The sequence below is a fragment of the Lutzomyia longipalpis genome, chromosome 1 (genome assembly GCF_024334085.1).
Source record: "Lutzomyia longipalpis isolate SR_M1_2022 chromosome 1, ASM2433408v1".
Taxonomy (NCBI): Eukaryota; Metazoa; Arthropoda; class Insecta; order Diptera; family Psychodidae; genus Lutzomyia; species Lutzomyia longipalpis.
In genome coordinates this window covers 16,287,617-16,307,055 of record NC_074707.1, presented here as the reverse complement: position 1 = coordinate 16,307,055, position 19,439 = coordinate 16,287,617, and the positions used below count along the sequence as shown (strand labels likewise).

At 36.7% G+C, this 19,439-nt stretch overlaps 2 protein-coding genes across 3 annotated transcripts in view; one reads left to right on the top strand and one right to left on the bottom strand.

The window, feature by feature from the left end:
• The window catches only part of LOC129793195 (D-2-hydroxyglutarate dehydrogenase, mitochondrial), a 13,397-nt gene extending 12,350 nt beyond the window's left edge, over positions 1-1,047 (bottom strand). Inside the window, exon 1 of the mRNA XM_055833037.1 lies at positions 874-1,047. The gene's annotated coding sequence lies outside the window, so the exon portion shown is untranslated. The remainder of the gene's footprint in view (positions 1-873) is intronic.
• Positions 1-19,439, top strand: part of LOC129793179 (polyhomeotic-proximal chromatin protein) — a 25,873-nt gene extending 6,434 nt beyond the window's left edge. For both annotated transcript variants that reach the window (XM_055832985.1, XM_055832977.1), the window contains exons 2-6: positions 6,200-7,262; positions 8,677-10,377; positions 13,706-14,072; positions 17,966-18,773; positions 18,862-19,439. In XM_055832985.1, coding sequence (XP_055688960.1) covers positions 7,011-7,262; positions 8,677-10,377; positions 13,706-14,072; positions 17,966-18,773; positions 18,862-18,865 — 3,132 coding nt within the window. In that variant the 5' untranslated portion in view covers positions 6,200-7,010 and the 3' untranslated portion in view covers positions 18,866-19,439. The remainder of the gene's footprint in view (positions 1-6,199; positions 7,263-8,676; positions 10,378-13,705; positions 14,073-17,965; positions 18,774-18,861) is intronic.

Here is a 19,439-nt window from a genome sequence, read left to right as displayed (position 1 = left end):
AATGTATGTGGAACTACAGCATAGGCTGTCTTCTTCACGTGCAAACAAAACTTATGGTTGTCTCTTTCTCAAGACAGCTTACTCATACCTTGGTTTTTTTTTCTTTGAATACTCAATACAAACATACTGTCGCCATATTTGCCAATTTAAAGAGTCTCTTTTGCATACACATTTGAAGGTTTTCGGTTTTCTTTTTTTTTCTCCCTCACCTTCTCAACATAAAAACTGATTTATAAATCCTCCGTCCATTGCTTTCTGTTTTCTCAGGGAGCTATGGGGAAAAATGTCAAAAATGTCACAAACTGATGTTAAGACATAATTTATGTGACCTGGAACAGGAGGAAGGTGTCCTTCACCTCTCACTGTGCAGTAACATCGTCATTTGCATACTAGTTGCCCTTAAATACCACCCAAGGTATACAATTTTTATGTGGAAAAAAGGCTTAAGTCTCAAGTGCACACGGGAGAGAAGAAATTGTAAATTACATCTTCTTTTGCTTGGGTTATTCGCCATAAAAAACCGGTTTGGTGCGACTGAGACCACTATATGTAGCCAACATAACATCCAAGTGCCTCATCAGAGGAAAATACTTGGACAATAATGCAAAATTCCTGGGAAGAATTTCCACCGTGTAGAGTCTTGCGGGGAAGTAAACTTGAAATGGGGACAGAGATGTTTATATAGCTATGAAAAGACGGAGTTATGTGGTGGAAGAACATCAGGGCAGCTTAGGCTGATCTAAGGTCGTAGTAGGCTATTGTGTGTCACCGCCCAAGTCATTGCGGTTTATATCTCACTATTCCTGGGATTATAATGCTCTCAAATGGTGAAAAGGCAATTTCAATACATTGTGCACATCATAAAAGACTCACCACGTAATTTTTGTATAAGTTTTTGCACACTTTTTGCGCGACTTTGCACGAAGAAGTTGAACAAAAAAAATTAACGTCTTCAATACACTTGCATTGTGATTCACAATGCTGCGAGTAGGTATCAGTGCGAGAGAGGTTGCGCGAGCATGCTCAAGTGAATGCTCCCGAGTGTACGGGAGTGAAAGAGACAGCATCACAATGGCGCCCCCTGCATGAGCACCACAGAGTCAAATTGCTTGATTTTTATCAATTTCATGTCATATTCCATACAGCTGGAGGTGCAAAGCATGCGGAGAGAGAAAGAGTGGCGGCTGATGGTGAAGAAAAATTAACAACACACACGTTTGTGTACAAAAGCGTGGAAAACATACCGAAGAAGAGCGAATCTTCAATGCAGAAAAACTTCATCATTAAATTGCTTTAATTAAAATTCTGCAATGGGTTTCCAGAAAGAACATGATAAATTCATTTCTTCATGCGATGGGGAAGTGAGAGAGTGAGATGGGAGGTGATGGAGAGAGCTGAGAGAAAAAAAAATGACCAGAAACGCCCTCTTGGGTAACATTAAAAAAAAAAAAGAAATTCTCTGTAGACCCTCGCATCCAAAAGTTAGGGGTTGGTTGTGGGTAAAAAAAAAGGGAAGATGAAGGGTAAAAGTTTTGATGGAACTTTTTCTACCTCCTTTGTGCTTGTTTCCAGCATTTTGATGGTTCTAGCCAAACAATTTTTTTTCATTTTTTACAAAAATTGTTTGCATAGTGCGAAAAAAACGAGGGGTTGTAAACATAATCGGTTGAATAAGTCAAATTTTAACCCATATTTACTTTTTTTGTTTATTTTTTTTACCTTTTTTACTGTGGTTTATTTAAACTGTTAAACTAACATCAAAGGAAGTTTAAGTCCTTAATTACTGAAAATTCCTAGACAGAATAATGTTAACAGTTTTTGTTAACAGAAAAAATAATTACGTTATTGAGCCATCTATATGACTTTTGATTTATTACAGCTTAGCTAATATATTATAAGATTTCATTAAAAAAAAACAAAAATAAATGAATTGTCTACAGTGGAGAATCACTTCAATAGGCAGCTGTTTCTTATTACGTTTGTCTTCGAGAAAAATATTTTTTGAGGATTCGTATTAAGAAAACTTGGAGGTGCTCTTCACACTTATTATTTGTAATAAGCAAAATCCGAGGCTTTGTAATATGGGTCCATGATTCTGTTGTAATGCCTGTTAATGATTTTTCTATATTGTCTTCTGGTTTTGTCCAAAAATTGGGTTGTTCGAAAACGATCTGGAATATATTCTCATAAATTTTCAGTTTGTTTTCACATGGTTTTCTATTCGAAACAATATTGAAAAAGCTAATATTTATAACCTTTTTGTTCTCATTTATGATTTTTTAGAATTAAAGAAAAATTAGCATTCCTCTTATAATGAAATATGTGTAGTGCGGATCCCAACTGTATTTTGGTTTTATTAAAAACTCAACAAATTAAATGAAATTCTTTGTCCGAATAAAAAAAAAATATGAAAAACTTGAAAAATCAAGGAAAAAGTTTTTTTTTGATCTGAAAAACAGATTTTTCTATAAAATCATTTAATAATATTTCTTTAAGTTGAATTTCGAAAAGAATCGAATAAAAAATCGTTTAAATAGTTTGATTTAAGCTTTTTTCTGTAAAAATATTGAATTCCTTCAGAGAAGTTACGCATGTTTGCTCCTTCGAGCAGCCATTTATTATTTTCAAGAAGTTTGCGCATGTTGTATAAATTACACTGAGACCTTGCTATGTTAACCTTTATAAATGTTAAAACCTTTTTCTTTACCCGAATTTATTTATTATACATAGCTTAGAATTTTTATGACAAAACCAAGAAAAACGAAAGTTAAATCCTCTATTATATCGTGCCTAAAAAACATTCAACTTTTACAATAATGTTTCAGAAAGGAATTTAAAAGAAAAAATTGAGAAAAGGATTTCTCTTGTTGGGAAAGAAGCAATTACCATAAATCTTTTAACTCTGGATTGTAAGAAAAGGAAATGATTTTTTTTCAGAATCGACTCTTTGGAGCTTATTCTCACAAAAATATTTTCTTTTCTATCTATTTCGTCTTACAAGGGATTTTGTAAGATTTGGTATTCCAGCAAAAAAATCTTTTATAGCACCTTTTTAGAACATTCCCCTCAAAACAGCAAAACGTAACTAGATGTCGCTATTTGTGACGTTTGACATTGAGAAAATAAATAAAATTAATTCGGATCGAACTTTATTACAGGAAATTTATTGAAAAGGGACGTTTATTTTCTATTTATTTCGTCTTACAAGGGATTTTGTAAGGTTTGCTGTTCCAGCAAAAATTTCTTTTTCATTATTTTATAGCAACAGACCTCCGAAACTGGAAGTCGAAAACAGATGTCGCTGTTAACGTTGAAAAACGAAGTGAAACCTAAAGTGCCGAAAATAGACGAAGTGAATAAAGTTAATGTAAACAAATAAAATGAGGTTAAAGTTAAGTGAATTTATCAACAAAACACAATGGATTATTCGGGATTTTTGGTAAAAATTTAACACTATTAAAGTATTTTTGCATTTTACATGATAAATAAAGAGTTTTTTTTTATCTAGATTGTGATGAAAAAAAAATTTAATCATCCAGAACCTTTGGACATCTGTGGCATCCACGGATTCCGGGAAGAGATACCCGGACAACCCCCAGGCAGCATGAAATGTTTATTTAAGAAGAATCTCATCCGTCGATGCTGGAAGCATTTGTGAAAGAATAAAAATTGTTGGGACCAGCTCTACAGAGTGGCCATAAAGAGATGAAGTCGTGAATGTAAAAGAATATTCTTAAATAAAACGTTTTTTCGTACTCTATCTTTTTGTTTTTAATTCTACACTAAATATCTTTCAATGCAGCCTGTGTGAATGCATAATCTAATCATCTTCCTCAAGGCCACGTCTCTGGAAAGTATTGACATTCGTTGGCATAATTCACAAAAAATGGCCAGAATTTTTCCGCATATTTCACAATAGTTTTTGTTAAAAAAAAAACAACCTAAAACGATTCCAAACACTCAGATTCATGTAAAATATCTGTCAAAGTAGTTAATTGCTGCCTATCATGACGATGAATCATGCTTTAGCGGTCACAAAAATCACAAAAAGATTGAAAAAGCACCTCGACAGGTCCTTATAAATCATATGATTTTGTAAGATTTTCTTACAAGTTATAAGAACAAACTCAGCCGGAATACCAAAATCTTTTCTTTTCTATTATAGCAAAAATGTTTCACGCGACGTGGTCTAAAAGTTGAACTGTGAAACTTTTTAGATCTTACAAATTTATAAGTTTTTTTTGTGAGAATGCCAAAAAACCTTATAACTCACGAATTGTAAGAAAAGAAAAGAAAATATTTTTGCCAGAATTAGCCCCTTTATTTTGGGTTCAATGGTCTCAGGTTCTTCTTCAATGAATTTCAAGTCATATAACCCTTTAAATGGGGGTTGATTCTTTTCACCCCGGTTGATTTAAATGACCCCCAAACACCTTACTCAATCATAAAAAGTATTCTTTCCGTTCTTTGTCATTTTTCAAATTGAATTTCTAAGAATTATCAGTCAGAAAGTTTTACACAAAAACTTTTTAAGACGTTCCTTTGTCTTGTTCGGTTTTTACTGAAGAGATGATTCATTTCTCCCTCGCATGAGCTTCCCATTGAAGAAGAAAAAACGAATTTTTATTTATTGTAAATAGCAGAGAAATCCCTCGGGAAATAGAAAAAGAAGAAGATAAATTGGGAAGTTTGGGGAAATTGCATCCCCTTTGCTGTGAGGGGGTTGTGAGTCAATGTCATGGTTACTGGGCGGAAAATAATCACCCAATCTTCGCGATGGTTCTGTGAAAATTTTTCCCAGGCAGAAAGCAAAAAATGAAAAGAAGGGGATGGAAAATGATCTCGTGTGGGCTCATAGGGGGTGGATTGCTGCAAGCTGGAAAATCCGTGATGTGATCTGGCTGGGCGGTTGCGTTTCATGCTGTGAAGGGTGAATTATGCTGCTGCTGCTGGCGTGGTGGATGAAAGGAATTTTGTGTGTGAGGAGGGCATGTGAAAGCCCATCGGGGTTATTTTTTTTGTCCCTCCATAGCCGAGTGCACTCTATGCGTGAAAGAGATGGAGGGTGAAAGGCGCCAAATGTGCGAGGTCCCCTCTTTTTTGCGTGTGCAGGCAGGGAAGAATTGCAATTGCGAGTTTATTGAGGCAAAAGAGGGTGTCTCAAAACTTCCACCCCACGGAGAAATGGCGTGTACGAATGAAATGGGAGAAAATGGATGGTTTTTCAGCCCCTACGGTGCTTTCATGTGGAATTGAGTATTGCAAAGGGAGCGTTTTTTCTTCTTTTTCCTTTTCATTTTGCAAAACTAAATGGGAAATGAAGTCCTTTCTCCCTTTTCTGCATTTTTAGTCTTTTCAGCGCACTCTGCAACGATTTTTTTTCATATAATAGTTTTTTTAACGTTCGTTTTTTTTCGGGAGCATTTAGCAATGAGCCCAAGGGGTGTTTATCTGGACAAAATTATTCGGATCTTCAAAAATATTCGGTTTATTCACTAATATTCGGTTGATTCGCCAAAGAAATTCAAATATAGCCTAAGCTAATAAGTCTAAGCCTAAAAATGATAAATTCAAGTATAAAAACGCTTAAATCAAAGCGAAAAGTTGTAAATTCAACCCCAAAGAAGAATAAATTCAAGCCAATTTGGTTTCCAGTCCCAAAACAGCTCAGATTGAGGAACAAAATTTATTAAAAAAAATTATAAAAGCCTAAAAAAGGACTAGATTCAAACCGAAAAGTAGTAAATTAATGCTAAAAAGTAGTAAATTTAACCCAAAAAAGATTAAATTCAAACAAAAAATTCCTAAATACGTTTTTGAATTTTTTTCCGCGTTTTAAGTTTATCGATTTTTAGCAAAAGATGTTCATGTGAAATCAAATATTCAATATTATAAATAGAAATCAATTCAATTTATTTTTCCATAATTTTCTACATTTAAAGTATTAATAATTTTAAGTAATAGTTAATTTAAAAAGACACTAGAAAGTCAAAATTGGGCCCCATTTCCCTAACAAGGAATGGTGAAATAATTTTTGAGATCTTCAGAAATATTCGGATGATTCGCTTAAATAGCCAAAATATTCGCCAGATAAACACCCCTTGAATGAGCCTCTGTAGTCTGTTTGTAGCGTCCTTTTGATGAATTTAGTGATGAAGATTAATTAAAAAAAAAACTTTTTATGTTGATTTAATTTTAGATCTGAGCACTACAATAATTTGCAGAAGCAGGAGGAAGAGGAGAAATTGAATGGGATTGTAAATAATAACAATCAAACGGCACCGGTCAAGGATATTCCGCAGAACGCAGAAGGTGTGCCGAAGCCCCTAAACGGAAGTGCAGGAGAAGTTGAGAGTGCGGGGAATCCAGAGGAGGGAAGAGCAGCAGCAGCAGCACAAGGTGGTGGTAGTGAAAAGCAAGAGGGTGATAAGGAGATCACAGCAACGAAGGAGGCACAGCCACAGAGTCAGGAAGGGACAGAAGTGAAGAAGGCACGACCGAAGCAGCCTCCAAAGGGTGACCAACTAGCATCACCGCATCAAAGTCAAACAACACACAAAACACACTCAAATGGCAAACGACATGGAAGCCCATCCGGATGTAGTGGTAGCAATTTCAAGAGAATAGCTCCAGCACCCACATCAACACCACCCCATTCATCGGTAGCCAGTAGTAGTCATTCATCTACCCTGTCCCACAGTTCTTCGGGGAAGGGAGTGTCGAATCAAGTGAACAGCGAGAGACCACTAAAGTGTCTGGAGACCCTCGCCCAGAAGGCGGGGATAACGTTTGACGAGAAATACGAAGTGGCGAATACGCTAATTAAGCTGGAGAAGTCTCAGAATACGGCGCAGCAGCCGGTGGCTGCGCAACAACCGCAAACGGTACCGCTGGCAATATCGCAGGAGCAATTCCAGCAGCTGCAGCAGCTCCAATTCCATCCGGCCTTTGCGGGAAATGCCATTCAGGTTAAGCAGGAGTTTCCGCATCAGGCAGCAACGCAGCAAACGATGCAAATGTCGGCGGAGATTAAGCAACAAATTGTAGATGCGGCAAATCAGCAGCATCAACAGCAACAGAATCAGGTGCAGCAAATGCAAGTGATTGAGGGAACGGCTCAGGGGCAACAGAATCCACCGAGTAGTGGTGCCCAAAATGCCATGGGGCCCCCGCAGACGTCCACGACAATCAGCACAATGTCCCCATTGCATGCCATGTCTACCAATCAAATGCCAGCTGAATGGCAACACGGGCGGGTTCAGGTTGGTGTTTGTTCGCACATTTATGCTAAGAAAAAAAAATTAACACGTCACTGAATATGAAATGTCTGCTTTTTACAAAATGTAATTCATCTATGCTGTATTCAAATTAACCTTGCACCGAAGTCTTATCTTTCGATAGAAAAAAATAGATCATTGTCTAAATTACATGTAAAGGAATAAGAAGAAGAATTTAGGTTGAAATGAAGCCTTCGGATTGGCAGATAAAATCGGACAAAGCAATTTCATTGGTTAAACTTGGATACGTCATCAGTGGAGCCTTAGTGCAAGGTTATTTTGAACAAAATATAGCCTATTGTATCCAGTCATTAATTACACTTGATTAAATTCACTACTAAGTCCCACTTTAATTTCTTAATTAAAGTTTAAGATTTCTTAAACCACACTTTAATGTTTTAAGCAAGGCTTGATATTCACCCAGAACTAACTTAAAGATCTTAAAAACCTGACCTTAAATATACTAAAATCTAGCTTCAGAATTTCAGGCCTAACTTAAAAAGCTTAGGTTTAGATTGAAAAACTTAGGTCTAGTTTTGAAAATTTTTGATTTAGCTCTAGAAGTTGAAGCCTAAATTTAAAAATTGGGCCTACTTTTAAAAAACTGAAATCTAGCTCAAGTTATTCAGTCCTAGCCTCAAAATTTAGGCCTATTGTTTAAAAACTAAAGCCTACTTGAAGAAATTATGTCATAGCCTATAAACTCAGGTTTGAAGTTAAAAATCCAAAGCCTGTCTTAGGAAATTCAAGCCTACTTAAAAGCTTAGGTCTTAACTGAAAAACTTAGACCTATTTTGAAAATTTTGACTTAGCTCAAGAAGTTGAAGCCTAACTTTAAAAATTTGGGCCTACTTTTGAGAAACTGTAGGCTAGATCAAGATATTAAGGCCTAGCCTCAAAATTTAGACCTATTGTTTAAAAACTAATGTCTAACTGAAGAAATTCAATCATACCCTAAAAAACTTGGGTATGTCTGAAGATAAAAATCCAAAGTCTATCTTAGGAAGTTCAGGCCAACCTTAAAAAACTTAGATCTATTTGTTCAAGGACTAAAGCCTAGTTCAAGAAAGTCAGGCATATCCTATGAAACTTTGTTTTAAGTAACTAAAGTCTGGTTTAAGCCTAGCTTAAAAAGTCAGACTTGGTAGTGAACTTCACTCATTGTTGCTACTCTCGTTTATTCATTTTCACCCAACAGCACTTTGTCTAAACAGTTAAGAAGCGTAGTCTCCAAAAAACTCCTAAAAATTATATCAAAAATATGCCAAATTATCTACAAATAAATCCGAAATTTCATCTTTTAATTAATAATTTGGTTAAAACGATTAAATTGAAAGAAAAATAATAGATTTCTAATCGGTTATCATCGGATCCTAATGAATTTTCGTACTGATATCAGGTGCTACAGCAACCTCTTCAGAACTCAGCCTACCTGCAGCAGCTCTATAGCCCACAAGTACTGATGCCGGGAAATATTCTGCATTCCGGCCTGGGGCAGCAGCAGATTCAGGTGATTGCCGCTGGGAAGCCTTTTCAGGGTGCTCCACAGATGTTGGCAACAACGGCTCAGGGGAAGCCGGTGATTGGGAGTAGTGCTGGGGGATTTAGTGGTGCGTATGCACTGCCAACGATTCCATCGAGTCAATCGCAGACACTCCTCTTTAGTCCTGTGAGTGTACTGAGTTCGCAGCCGCAGCAGCAACAGCAGAATCTACTGTCCACCATGCAGGCGTCGCAGCAGGGGAAGCCAATGAGTGAGCAGGATATGCAGAAGGCGCTTGGGAATCAGAAGGTGTTGCAGAAGGTTGCAGCATCGGGGGCAACGGTGCAGAATGTTGTTGCTTCAACAACAACGGCTGGGGCGCAGGGTGGGGGTGCAACAGGAGCAGGACCCGGTCAGCAGTGTGTTCAGGTGTCACAAGCAATGCCAACGGCACAAATAATCTCACCGCTTCAGCAGCCGAGTAGTCAGCCGATGCAATTTGCCGCCCCATGGCTCCAAGGGGTTCAGCAATTTTGGACTACGAATGGGCTGCAGTCGCAGGCATTGCTCACGCAGAATCCCATCATCTTCCGCGGAGCTGCTCAGCCGGATGGGTCGCAGAGTATGTTTGCGGTACAGCCGAATCCACAGGCGGCGGCACCGCAGGTGATTCAGGCACAACCGCAGAATCCCACGATAACACTGCCGTGCAATATGCAACCGAGCGTGGTGAATAAGCAGCCGCAGCGCGTCGCCACGGAGACAATTGCACCGAAACAGCCGACGCGGGCGGCTCCTATTCTACCCCAGGGCGCCAGTGGTGGCGGTGGCACGCAACAGATCCGGCCAGCATCGTCTGTGTCAACGCAGACGCAGCAAAATCAAGTGATGCTGAAGTCGAATAAATTGCGCGCCAAGCCGCACACTGTGCGTCCCAATGCTCCTGGTGCAATAAAGGGTGACGCCATGATTCAGGCCAAGATTGTCGGTGGTCAAGTGGCGCACTCTACGGCGCAGAGTGTACCCCAGCAGACGATGCATCAGGTTATGACGTCTGCGGGGAGTAAAATGGTCGTCATGAGCACCAATCCGGGTACACCAATCAACATTGGGGCAACACAATTGACGCAAATGACCACGGCACAGCCAGCACAGCAGATTCAGATAACAACGGAGAAGCAAGCGTTGCAGCAGCAGCAGCAGCAGAAGGCTCAGGCACAGCGTGGAGCCCAACAAGTTTTCCAACCGCAAGTTGTGCAGCACATTCAGCAGCTGCAGCAGCAGATGCACCCTCAGGCGGCAACTATTCAGCAGCAAGCTTTCCTGCAGACGCAACAGCAACAGCAGCAAGCGGTGCAGAATCAACTGCTGCAGCAGCAGCAACAGCAACAGATTGTCATTCAGCAACAGGGTGGGCCACAGCAGGTGCTCACGGTGACGGCTGCTGGACCACAGCCGGCAATTCAGCCAAAACCCTCCACAATGGTCATTGGGACGTCGCCACAGCATCAAATTGTGGCTGATCGGGGAACTGTGACAACTGTTGCTGCTGCCACGAGTACATCTAATCCCGTCCAGGTGGTACCCACCTCAACAATTCTCAATCAAGTTAACACGGTGAGTTTTTCTGAAGCTTTTTTCTTGCCTAAAATGCTTCTTTTGACCTCTGTAGTGTTTTAAGAGCAAAAATTCATGAGATTTCAAAAGTTTTTTAATCATTTGAGCATCATTCATTGTTTAATTGTTAAATTTAATGCTACTTCATTGCGTTAAAAGGATTTTTTTTCTTTAAAAAAGTTTGTTTAGGATGTTTAAAAATTCAGAATATTTAACCCAATTAGTTGGTGTTCCACTTCGTGGCCAACACCAAGTATTGTAATCGTCGGATTTTCCGACCACCTCAGATCGGGCTCAAACTTAGTATGAGCACGTTTCAGACAACCCACATTCCAAAAATTGTGGTGGAAAATTTTTGATCCGGCCGGCCTGCCGGCCTGCCGGCCTTCCGGTGGTCCAAACTTTGCCTTATAACTCGAGAACAGTAACAGATAGAGACTTTCGGTTTGAAGTTTTCTATAGAAATGTGGGTGTAAAATTTCATTTTTTCGCATTTTCAAAATCCAAGATGGCCGCCGTCCGCCATTTTGAAATATCGTCAACCACTTCCCTTATGGTGTCATGTTATTTGCGTACGTTAACCATGCGTACGTTACCTTTTTCGAGTGCATTGCGTACGTAATTAAAAAACAATTAAAGACCAATAAAAAAGGTCACTACCTGCGCCAACAGGTCAACTTACAAACAAAATGAAACATACCATTTCCAGCAACATCAGCTCAGTTCTTGCTCTTTTCTTGCACTCAACGACCCAAGCAACACGGGTTTTCACGACTAGTCAAAACTATTTTTCCAATATTTCAATTATTAGTTGGTATACCACAATCGTGGCATACCAAGTATTGTAATCGTCGGAAAAACCGACCACCTCAGATCGGGCTCAAACTTGGTATGAGCACGTTTTAGACATCCCACATTATGAAAATGGTGGTGGAAAATTTTTGATCCGGCCGGCCGGCCTGCCGGCCTGCCGTTGGTCCCCATTTTGCCTTATAGCTCGAGAACGGTAATAGATAGAGACTTCCGGTTTGAAGTTTTCTATAGAAATGTGGGTGTAAATTTTCATATTTTTGCATTTTCAAAATCCAAGATGGCCGCCGTCCGCCATTTTGGAATACCGTCAACCACTTCCCTTATAGCTAGAGGTCTGAAATTTTAGTATGTTGTAGAGCTCAGTGAGACGTTTTCATCAACAATTCATACTTCAAAATCGATCAAGCGGTTTAGCAAATATGGCGGCCTAAAGCAAAAAGTGTTTTTTCGATATATCTCGAGAACGGCTTGACCGATTTTGATCATCTTGGTATAAAATGAAAGGTATTGAGAAGCCCTACAACTGCTTAAAACGTTTTAAGTTTCAAAAACATCCGCAAGAGGCGCTAAAAACAAAAACAAAAATTGCCTAACTTTAAGGGGCTATATCTCTGAACATCTGTTATCGTTTTCCTTTAAATTTTGATATGTTGTAGTCGTAGTGTTGTCGTAGTTCTGACAACATTTTGTAATGAGGATGTCGTGAGTAGTCGTGAACATAAAATTCAATTTTTGCTTCATCTTTTAATATAAAAGACATTTTGAAATGATTTCATCTTTGTAATTTACTTATAAACAATTCCTGGATACATTTTAGTGCAAAACGCAAAACGCAATTAAAGAGAAACATGCGAATGACCAGTAGTCATAATGCGTTGAATACAATATTAGCTGTGATTCTTCTGAAATTGAATATTTCCGTGCTTATTATTTGATTAGAGAAACTAATTTTACATAATAATTTTATTTACATGCATTTATCCTTGGAATATACAATTTTGGTTTTACTTCTTCAATAAAAAATAACTGAAAATCAAAAAAATATTTATTTGTAACCGACTCATTTCTACGACAACCAAAAATAAGTCTTTAAGAAGTCGCAACGGACGCAACATTTACAGCAGTGTACCAACCACGGATGAATTACTACCTGACTTAATTGTTTTTTAATTACGTACGCAAATGTACACAAAATGCACCACGTACGCATGGTTTACGTACGGAATTATAACGTAACCTCCCTTATAGCTAGAGGTCTGAAATTTTATTATGTTGTAGAGCTCAGTGAGATGTTTTCATCAACAATTCATACTTGACAATCGGTCAAGCGGTTTAGCAAATATGGCGGCCTAAAGCAAAAAGTGTTTTTTCGATATAACTCGAGAACGGCTTGACCGATTTTGACCATCTTGGTATCAAATGAAAGGTATTGAGAAGCCCTACAACTCTTTAGAACATTCCAAGTTCCAAAAATGGCCGCAAGAGGCACTAAAATCAAAAACAAAAATTGCCTAACTTTAAGGGGCAATATCTCCGAACATCTGTTATAGATTTCCTTTAAATTTTGATATGTTGTAGCCGGACTCAATATCTTTCTTCAGTCCGAAAATGAAGAAATTCTATGTCGCCGTTTAGAAGATATGGCAATTTAAAAAAATCATGAATTTAAAAAGTTGTAAGAGCCATATCTCCTGAACTGCTTGACCGATTTTGCTCATCTTGGTATCAAATTAAAGGTTCTGCGATTCTCTACAACTTTCTAGAACAATAAAATTCTCTAGAACCATTCCTTCAGGACAAAAAATGCGAAATACTGTTTTGGTAAAACAAAAAGCCGCCATTTTGTGTTCTGGATATGACCTTGAAAAGTATCAAAATTTATCCCATATTCTAGCTTATTTTAAGACCTTTCCATAACTAGTCAAGAAATGTCTGTAGGTGTTATAGAACTTGAGATATGACCATTTTTATGCATCAAATTACTGAATTTCACAAAATAAATCAACTTTGCCTACTGATAATGCTTACAAATCGTATTATAACGCATAAATTAACTTCTACACGTTGTGGGACACCAACTCTTATAACTGGACGCGTTATGATTGACTTTTCAATGTATAAATCGATCCCACATGAGCACAAGTCTTATGGGAGAAGGCCTCGTCCCTCAATAACTGAAATTAATAATTCAAAACACTTTGGGAAATCCCTGTCATAATGTTTGTTTCCATAATTTATTCATGCTACTGTTGCATTGTGATATAGCTTGCAATGTTGCAAAAATATTCCCACGAGATCCACCATTCCGCCCACAATTTATTGATTAATGTTTTTCTTTTATTTTTGCTATAAAGAGGGGAGAGAAAATATTGTTATTTTTATAATAAAAAAAAGAGAAAAGTTCTTTAGAACAAGTTCTCATGACCCACAAAAGAAGAGGTGTCATCATTGGCAATTTTTGGGAAAAATGTTGAAAGTGTTGTAATAGAAGAAAAAAAAAAACATTCAATTGCAGCAACTTGGAACATTGGCCACCTCAACTAACCTCATTGGACCCTTGACATCACCTCAGGCTCCACTACAGCCACCACCGAATCCCCTTGTGGCCATGACAACCCTCTCAGCGGCACCACTTTCCACGCTAACACTGACAAATCCACCCGCAACGAAGGACACAGCAGTGCCGACGTCAGAAGCAGCCAAGGTGGCGGATGTGAGCGGAAGCAAGCAGACGGAGAGTCAGAGAACGGCCACGAGTACACCGGGAGTCACTCAGGCAACGGAAACTCCCACATCGTCGGCAATTGCACCGGTTACAGTAACAAGTTCAGCAGCTACACAGCCACAGGAGACTATTTCGAATGGAAAAACATCCGCACCAGGTAATTTAAAAGTTTTTTTTTTTAAGTTAATTTAGTAGTGCAGCTTTCATTAGGAGTCTTTCCTAATGGGAAAATTACTTTCAATTAAAACAAACCAACTTGTGGATTAATTTAACGAATTTAATTAGTAAGTTTGACGATAATTTTAAACACATTTCGGGCATCTTTTTGAGCATAATTTCCTGGTGTTGATGAGCTTATGTTTTAATGAGAGATTTGGGTGGAAAAATTATGACAAAGACTTCAAGAAAAGCTCAAAATAGCAATATTTTCTTAAAGGGATCTGAGAAAAAGTTTTAAGGAGAGATAAACTGCTTAAAAATAATTCGTTTGCTTATTAAAAAATCATTAAATTCAGATTAGGAAAGATTCAAATTATGGAAAGTTATTCTCATTATTCTCTGATTTTTGATTTTTTATTAAATTTGTAATAGGTAGGGGTAACTGGGGTAAAATGGTGAATTTGAAAAAAAAAAAATAAAAATTAATAACTCAAGAAGCAGTGAGAGCTAATCTGTCTAATTTTGTCAGTAGTTGCACTTTATACCTCTGCCTAGAGAGTCTAGAGAGTTTCATAACATTTGATCCGATATTTTGGCTTTTATTTGAAAAACAAATTTTTCGAACCTCAAACTTACTCTGACCTCTCAACTACAAATTAAATTTTGGCGCAATTTTCTGCAATCTTTTTGATCCAAATGCATTTTTAGACAGAGTAACTATTGCTAAACACGAATCTAATCTGAATTTTCCGAAAAAATTTTCCGAGTTTTCCCATAAAACACTGATAGTAAAAAGTACCGCTTGGGGCAAGATGGTGAATTTGGTGTTTTTTTAAAATAACTTTTTAAATTTTTGAAAAAATATTTTCCCTTAATTAGTATAACTATTATATACAATTTGGGATGTTTAACCTCTAGGCCGCCAAGCGGGGTCGTTGAACGACCCCAGCCCTATATTTCGTGCTATAACTTAATAAATATAAAAGATACCATTCCCATCTTTTGGAAATAAGTTCCTTGGTTATCTGAGGAGGTTGTGTAAAAATTTCAGCTCAATCCGTCCACCACAAGAAAAGTTATTAAGGAAAATGTAGAAGAAGGGAATTCAAAAATTGGTGTAACGGCCATGCTGCGGAAAATTTCTCAGAATGAAGTTAGTCACATCATAAATCATATGGTTGAAGGGGGTTAAAGGGTTGTGTTTACTTTCTCACTTTATCACTAAACAACATAAAACATAATTAGAAGCATATAAATGTGCAAAACAATAAAGAATATTCGAGAAATATTGCCATTTATCACGGTGCGGGAAGTGAGGGGAATGTGGGGAAGTAGTGAAAAAAAAAATAGCAGTTGCGGCCAACTTCGTGGCAAATTTCTCACGAAGAAAGTGTGAAAAAGGAGTGAAAAATGTTTTTCCCTAATATCTTCTTCTGCGTGTTTCCGGGTGGCGAATTTGTGATGCAAGGGGCAAGAGGACTATATAAGGAGTCTAAAGGTAGTGACCCGACAGTTCCCGGTTTTATAGTTTATGAGAAAATCGACTTCCTTTTTGGGGTCGTTCAACGACCCCACCATGGCGCTCTAAGGAAGCTCCAAGGTCTTGGCGGCCAGCAGGTTAATCACTTACTATTACCAATTTTTATAAACTAAAAAAATAAAAAAGGCAATTTCTTAAATTTAACGTTTTTTTAATTTTTTGTATTTTTTTTATTAAAAAAAAGTTTTGATTGGTATACAAATCTCTCATTCCCAATAGATATTATAGTGCCTTGCTAAAATAATTTCATTAAATTAAGATTAGCGAACAAAAAACTCAATTAACCATTTTACCCCAGGATTTTTGGAACAGGCAAATTTGGAAGGGTTTGGAAAATGGTCTGAAAAAGAATTTTCCCATTGAGATAGAGAAAAATCGTCTGAGACAAAGTTGTAGCCCGGAAAATTTCCTATAAGATAGTTCTCATGAGAAATCTCAAATATTTCCATGGAACTCAGGAAAAATTATCTCCCAAAAATTCACCGAATTACCCCAGTTTCCCCTATTCTAATTTAAATAATTTTAATAAAATCCCTTTAATTTGAATTCTCTTCCTTTAAACTTTATTCAAGGAAATAATTTTTAAAAAATCATTTCTTCGGCAATAGAAAAGAATCTTACAGAATGGGGTAGATTCTGATACAAATCTTTTCCTTTCTTTTCTTACAATTCGCCAGTTATAAGATTTTTAGTATTCTGGGAAAAATCTTATAGGATTTTGACATTTTATTTTTTTTTCCTTAAAAGAGTTTCTAAAAGAAAATTACTTTTCCAGGGCTCTTTAAAGTTCTTTCTGACTGTTTTGTAGAACAATAAATTCTTTGTTTTTCTTTTATATAACGATAAAAGAACGATTAAAAAACTCTATTTGTCAAAATCTTACAACAAACTTTTAAGATGTTAAAAAAGAAAAGATTTTTATAAAAATCTACTCCAATGTTTAAAATTAAAAATTAAAGCAAATTACCAAAAATGATGTAGAAATTTTGGTTATTTTCAGAAATATGTTGAAAATAAGGCATTTTCAAAAAATTTTTAAATCTCGAGGAATTTTTAGACACACTTTCAAGTCAATTTTAAAGGCAAAAAAAATAAAAATTGACTTGAAAATTGCTTTTTAAAGAATTTTCATTAAAATAATAATTGTAAAATACCTGAAATACAAGAAAATTGCCCTGAAACGAAGAGAAATTGTTTTAAAATTAATGTTCTAATGGAACCAAAATTTCAAATGAATTCAGAATATTGGTCAATTATCACTAAAAGTTCTTTTTTATTGAAAAAATATAAAATTACTCAGAACTTTCTTGGCAAAATCAGTTCCTTTCGTACATCCCAACGACTAAGAAATGATCCGATAACTTTCAATGACAGAATTCTATTGGACTATTTTTTGAATGAATATTGAAACAAAAAATTAAAAATTTCTTTGCTTTTCCTTTAAGGCATAGAAAATTCAAAAAATAGTTATATTATTACAAGAAAATTAATAGAATCTCTTAAAGGCAAATTTTAAAAATTCTTTACAAAATTTTCAAGAGTTTTTTTCGCGAACTAGGGGTCAAAAAAAATTTTTACTCTCTTTTAAAATCAGAATTAGGGACAAAAAAAAACTTCTGGGCATATCCGGTTTAATTATTGTCGAGATTTTAATTAAATATTTAGAATATAAAATAAGCAAAAAAATTTGTTTCAAATAAACATTCTTTGTAACAAACCAAAATATTAAGCAAATCAAAGTTCTTTGCTTAATCTTAAGGAGTTTTTTTTTAAAATTAATTTTAGGGTTTAAAAATTGCAGCAAAATCTTTAAAACTTTTTTGCAATTAAAATGTCTTTGAGTAAATATTTAAACTCTTTCATTTTAATTTTTATGGATTTAAGGGATTTAATATAAATAATTGGTGATTCGAAACCAGCTAAATGAGAATGAAAGGGTTAATATTCTAGTTTCAGATCTCGGTTTTAACTATCTCATAAAGATAAGTTATTAAACTCAAATTAAAATACTAATCTTCTTATATTCTCGCATGGAAGAATATTAGATTAGAAAAACTCTGAATCTTCTCACTTAAAAATCTTCTTAACTACCTTTCTGAATCGTTTGTAAAGCAAGTAATAAATTCTGCTCAATCATCTTCTGAACCCTTTAAAATTAATAAAGTTTCTTCTTGATTTAATTAAATCTCTTCAATTAGCTCAAAAGTTTGTCTTCCAATAATACCTTGTTAGTTCCTTTATGAAATCTAATAATAATTCCAATAACTGATTTATATGGGATTTTCCGCGAATTTTCTTTTTTTTTTGCAATGTAACTCACGTGGTTTTTTTTTCTTTTTTCATCAACACAGCAGAATCACCGGCAAAGGCAACAAAAACCTCCGAGAGTGCATCCAATCAAGCCAAAACGACTGAGAGTCCACTGAAGGAGACGGCAAAGACAAATGGCACAATGGCCACGGTTGAGGGTGAGGCGAATGGGGAGGTGAAGACGGAGAAGGCAGTCCTCAAGGCCACCGTGAAGCCCCAAGTGTTGACACATGTGATAGAAGGGTTTGTGATTCAGGAGGCTAATGAGCCATTTGCCGTCACGCGGCAGCGGTACCCGGATCGTGATACAAGTGATGAGCCACCGAAGAAGAAGGTGGCCAAGGAGGGTGGAAGCCCCGCGACGTCTCCCGTAAATTCGGCCGAGATGGCGTGTGAGTTCTGCGGGAAGGCTGAACTGCGATCGAAGATGAAGAAGAAGCGATTCTGTACGCAGTCCTGTGCAAAGGCCTCCAAGGAGGTTGGAAGTAATTCCTCCGCTCAAATGACTGAAAATACCAATAAAACTGCCACAGGGGATGCTCCTGTAAATGGGAGTGACACCACAACGCAGGAGGATGCGACTAATCCATCGGCGGCGGAAGAAGTTCCCGTCATGGTGCGTTGGAGTGTTGCCGAAGTGTGTGATTTCATTAAGAATCTTCCCGGATGCAGTGACTATGCGGAAGATTTTGCAATGCAGGAAATTGATGGGCAGGCATTGTTGCTGCTCAAGGAGAATCATTTGGTTAATGCCATGGGAATGAAGTTGGGACCAGCACTCAAAATTGTGGCCAAAGTCGAAGCATTGCGCTTTGGGACGCCAAATGGGGAGAAGGAAGGACAGTCTCAGTAAGTTTTACTTCCTGATTTGAAGTTTTCTTTGTTTTTAATGAAAAAAGTTGATTTTTTTTAATGGAAAAATGTCTTTTTCTTGCAGATAAAATCTCTTAATCTTCTCTATATTATGGGTCTATAATGGAACAACCTCCCTGTGAAAAGCGCGCGTGAGAAATGAGTGAGAATGCAGAGAAATTCGTATTTCTCCATAAAAGAATGAATTTTTTTTACAGTCTACTTTAAACTTTTGTACAGCTCTAAAATTTAGGAAGAAAAACGTTTCGCGTGTAAATGATAAATAAGTATGTAGACGATGTAGATACATAAAAAAAAGTCTTACGTTATAGGAATTTTTTCCCCGCTAAATGAGATGAAAAAGAAGTAAATTAAAATGAGACGAAATTGAATTTTCTCCGCAATTGCGACAGTTTTTTATTTAAAAGCAAAAAAAGAAGATAAACCATTTTATCTTATTCTCGTTAGTACGATAAAATATACTCGAGTGCAAATTGATTTGTTCAATTGATCACTCAACATTGTGTACAATGTACAGTTCTTGCAAAAGGAATATTATATACATAACATTTTTCTCAATATATAATATTAAGTGACAATGTAAAATGTAAATAAGCTTGAAGATGTGAAGAAATAAAATGTAATTTTGTGATCAATAGCAAA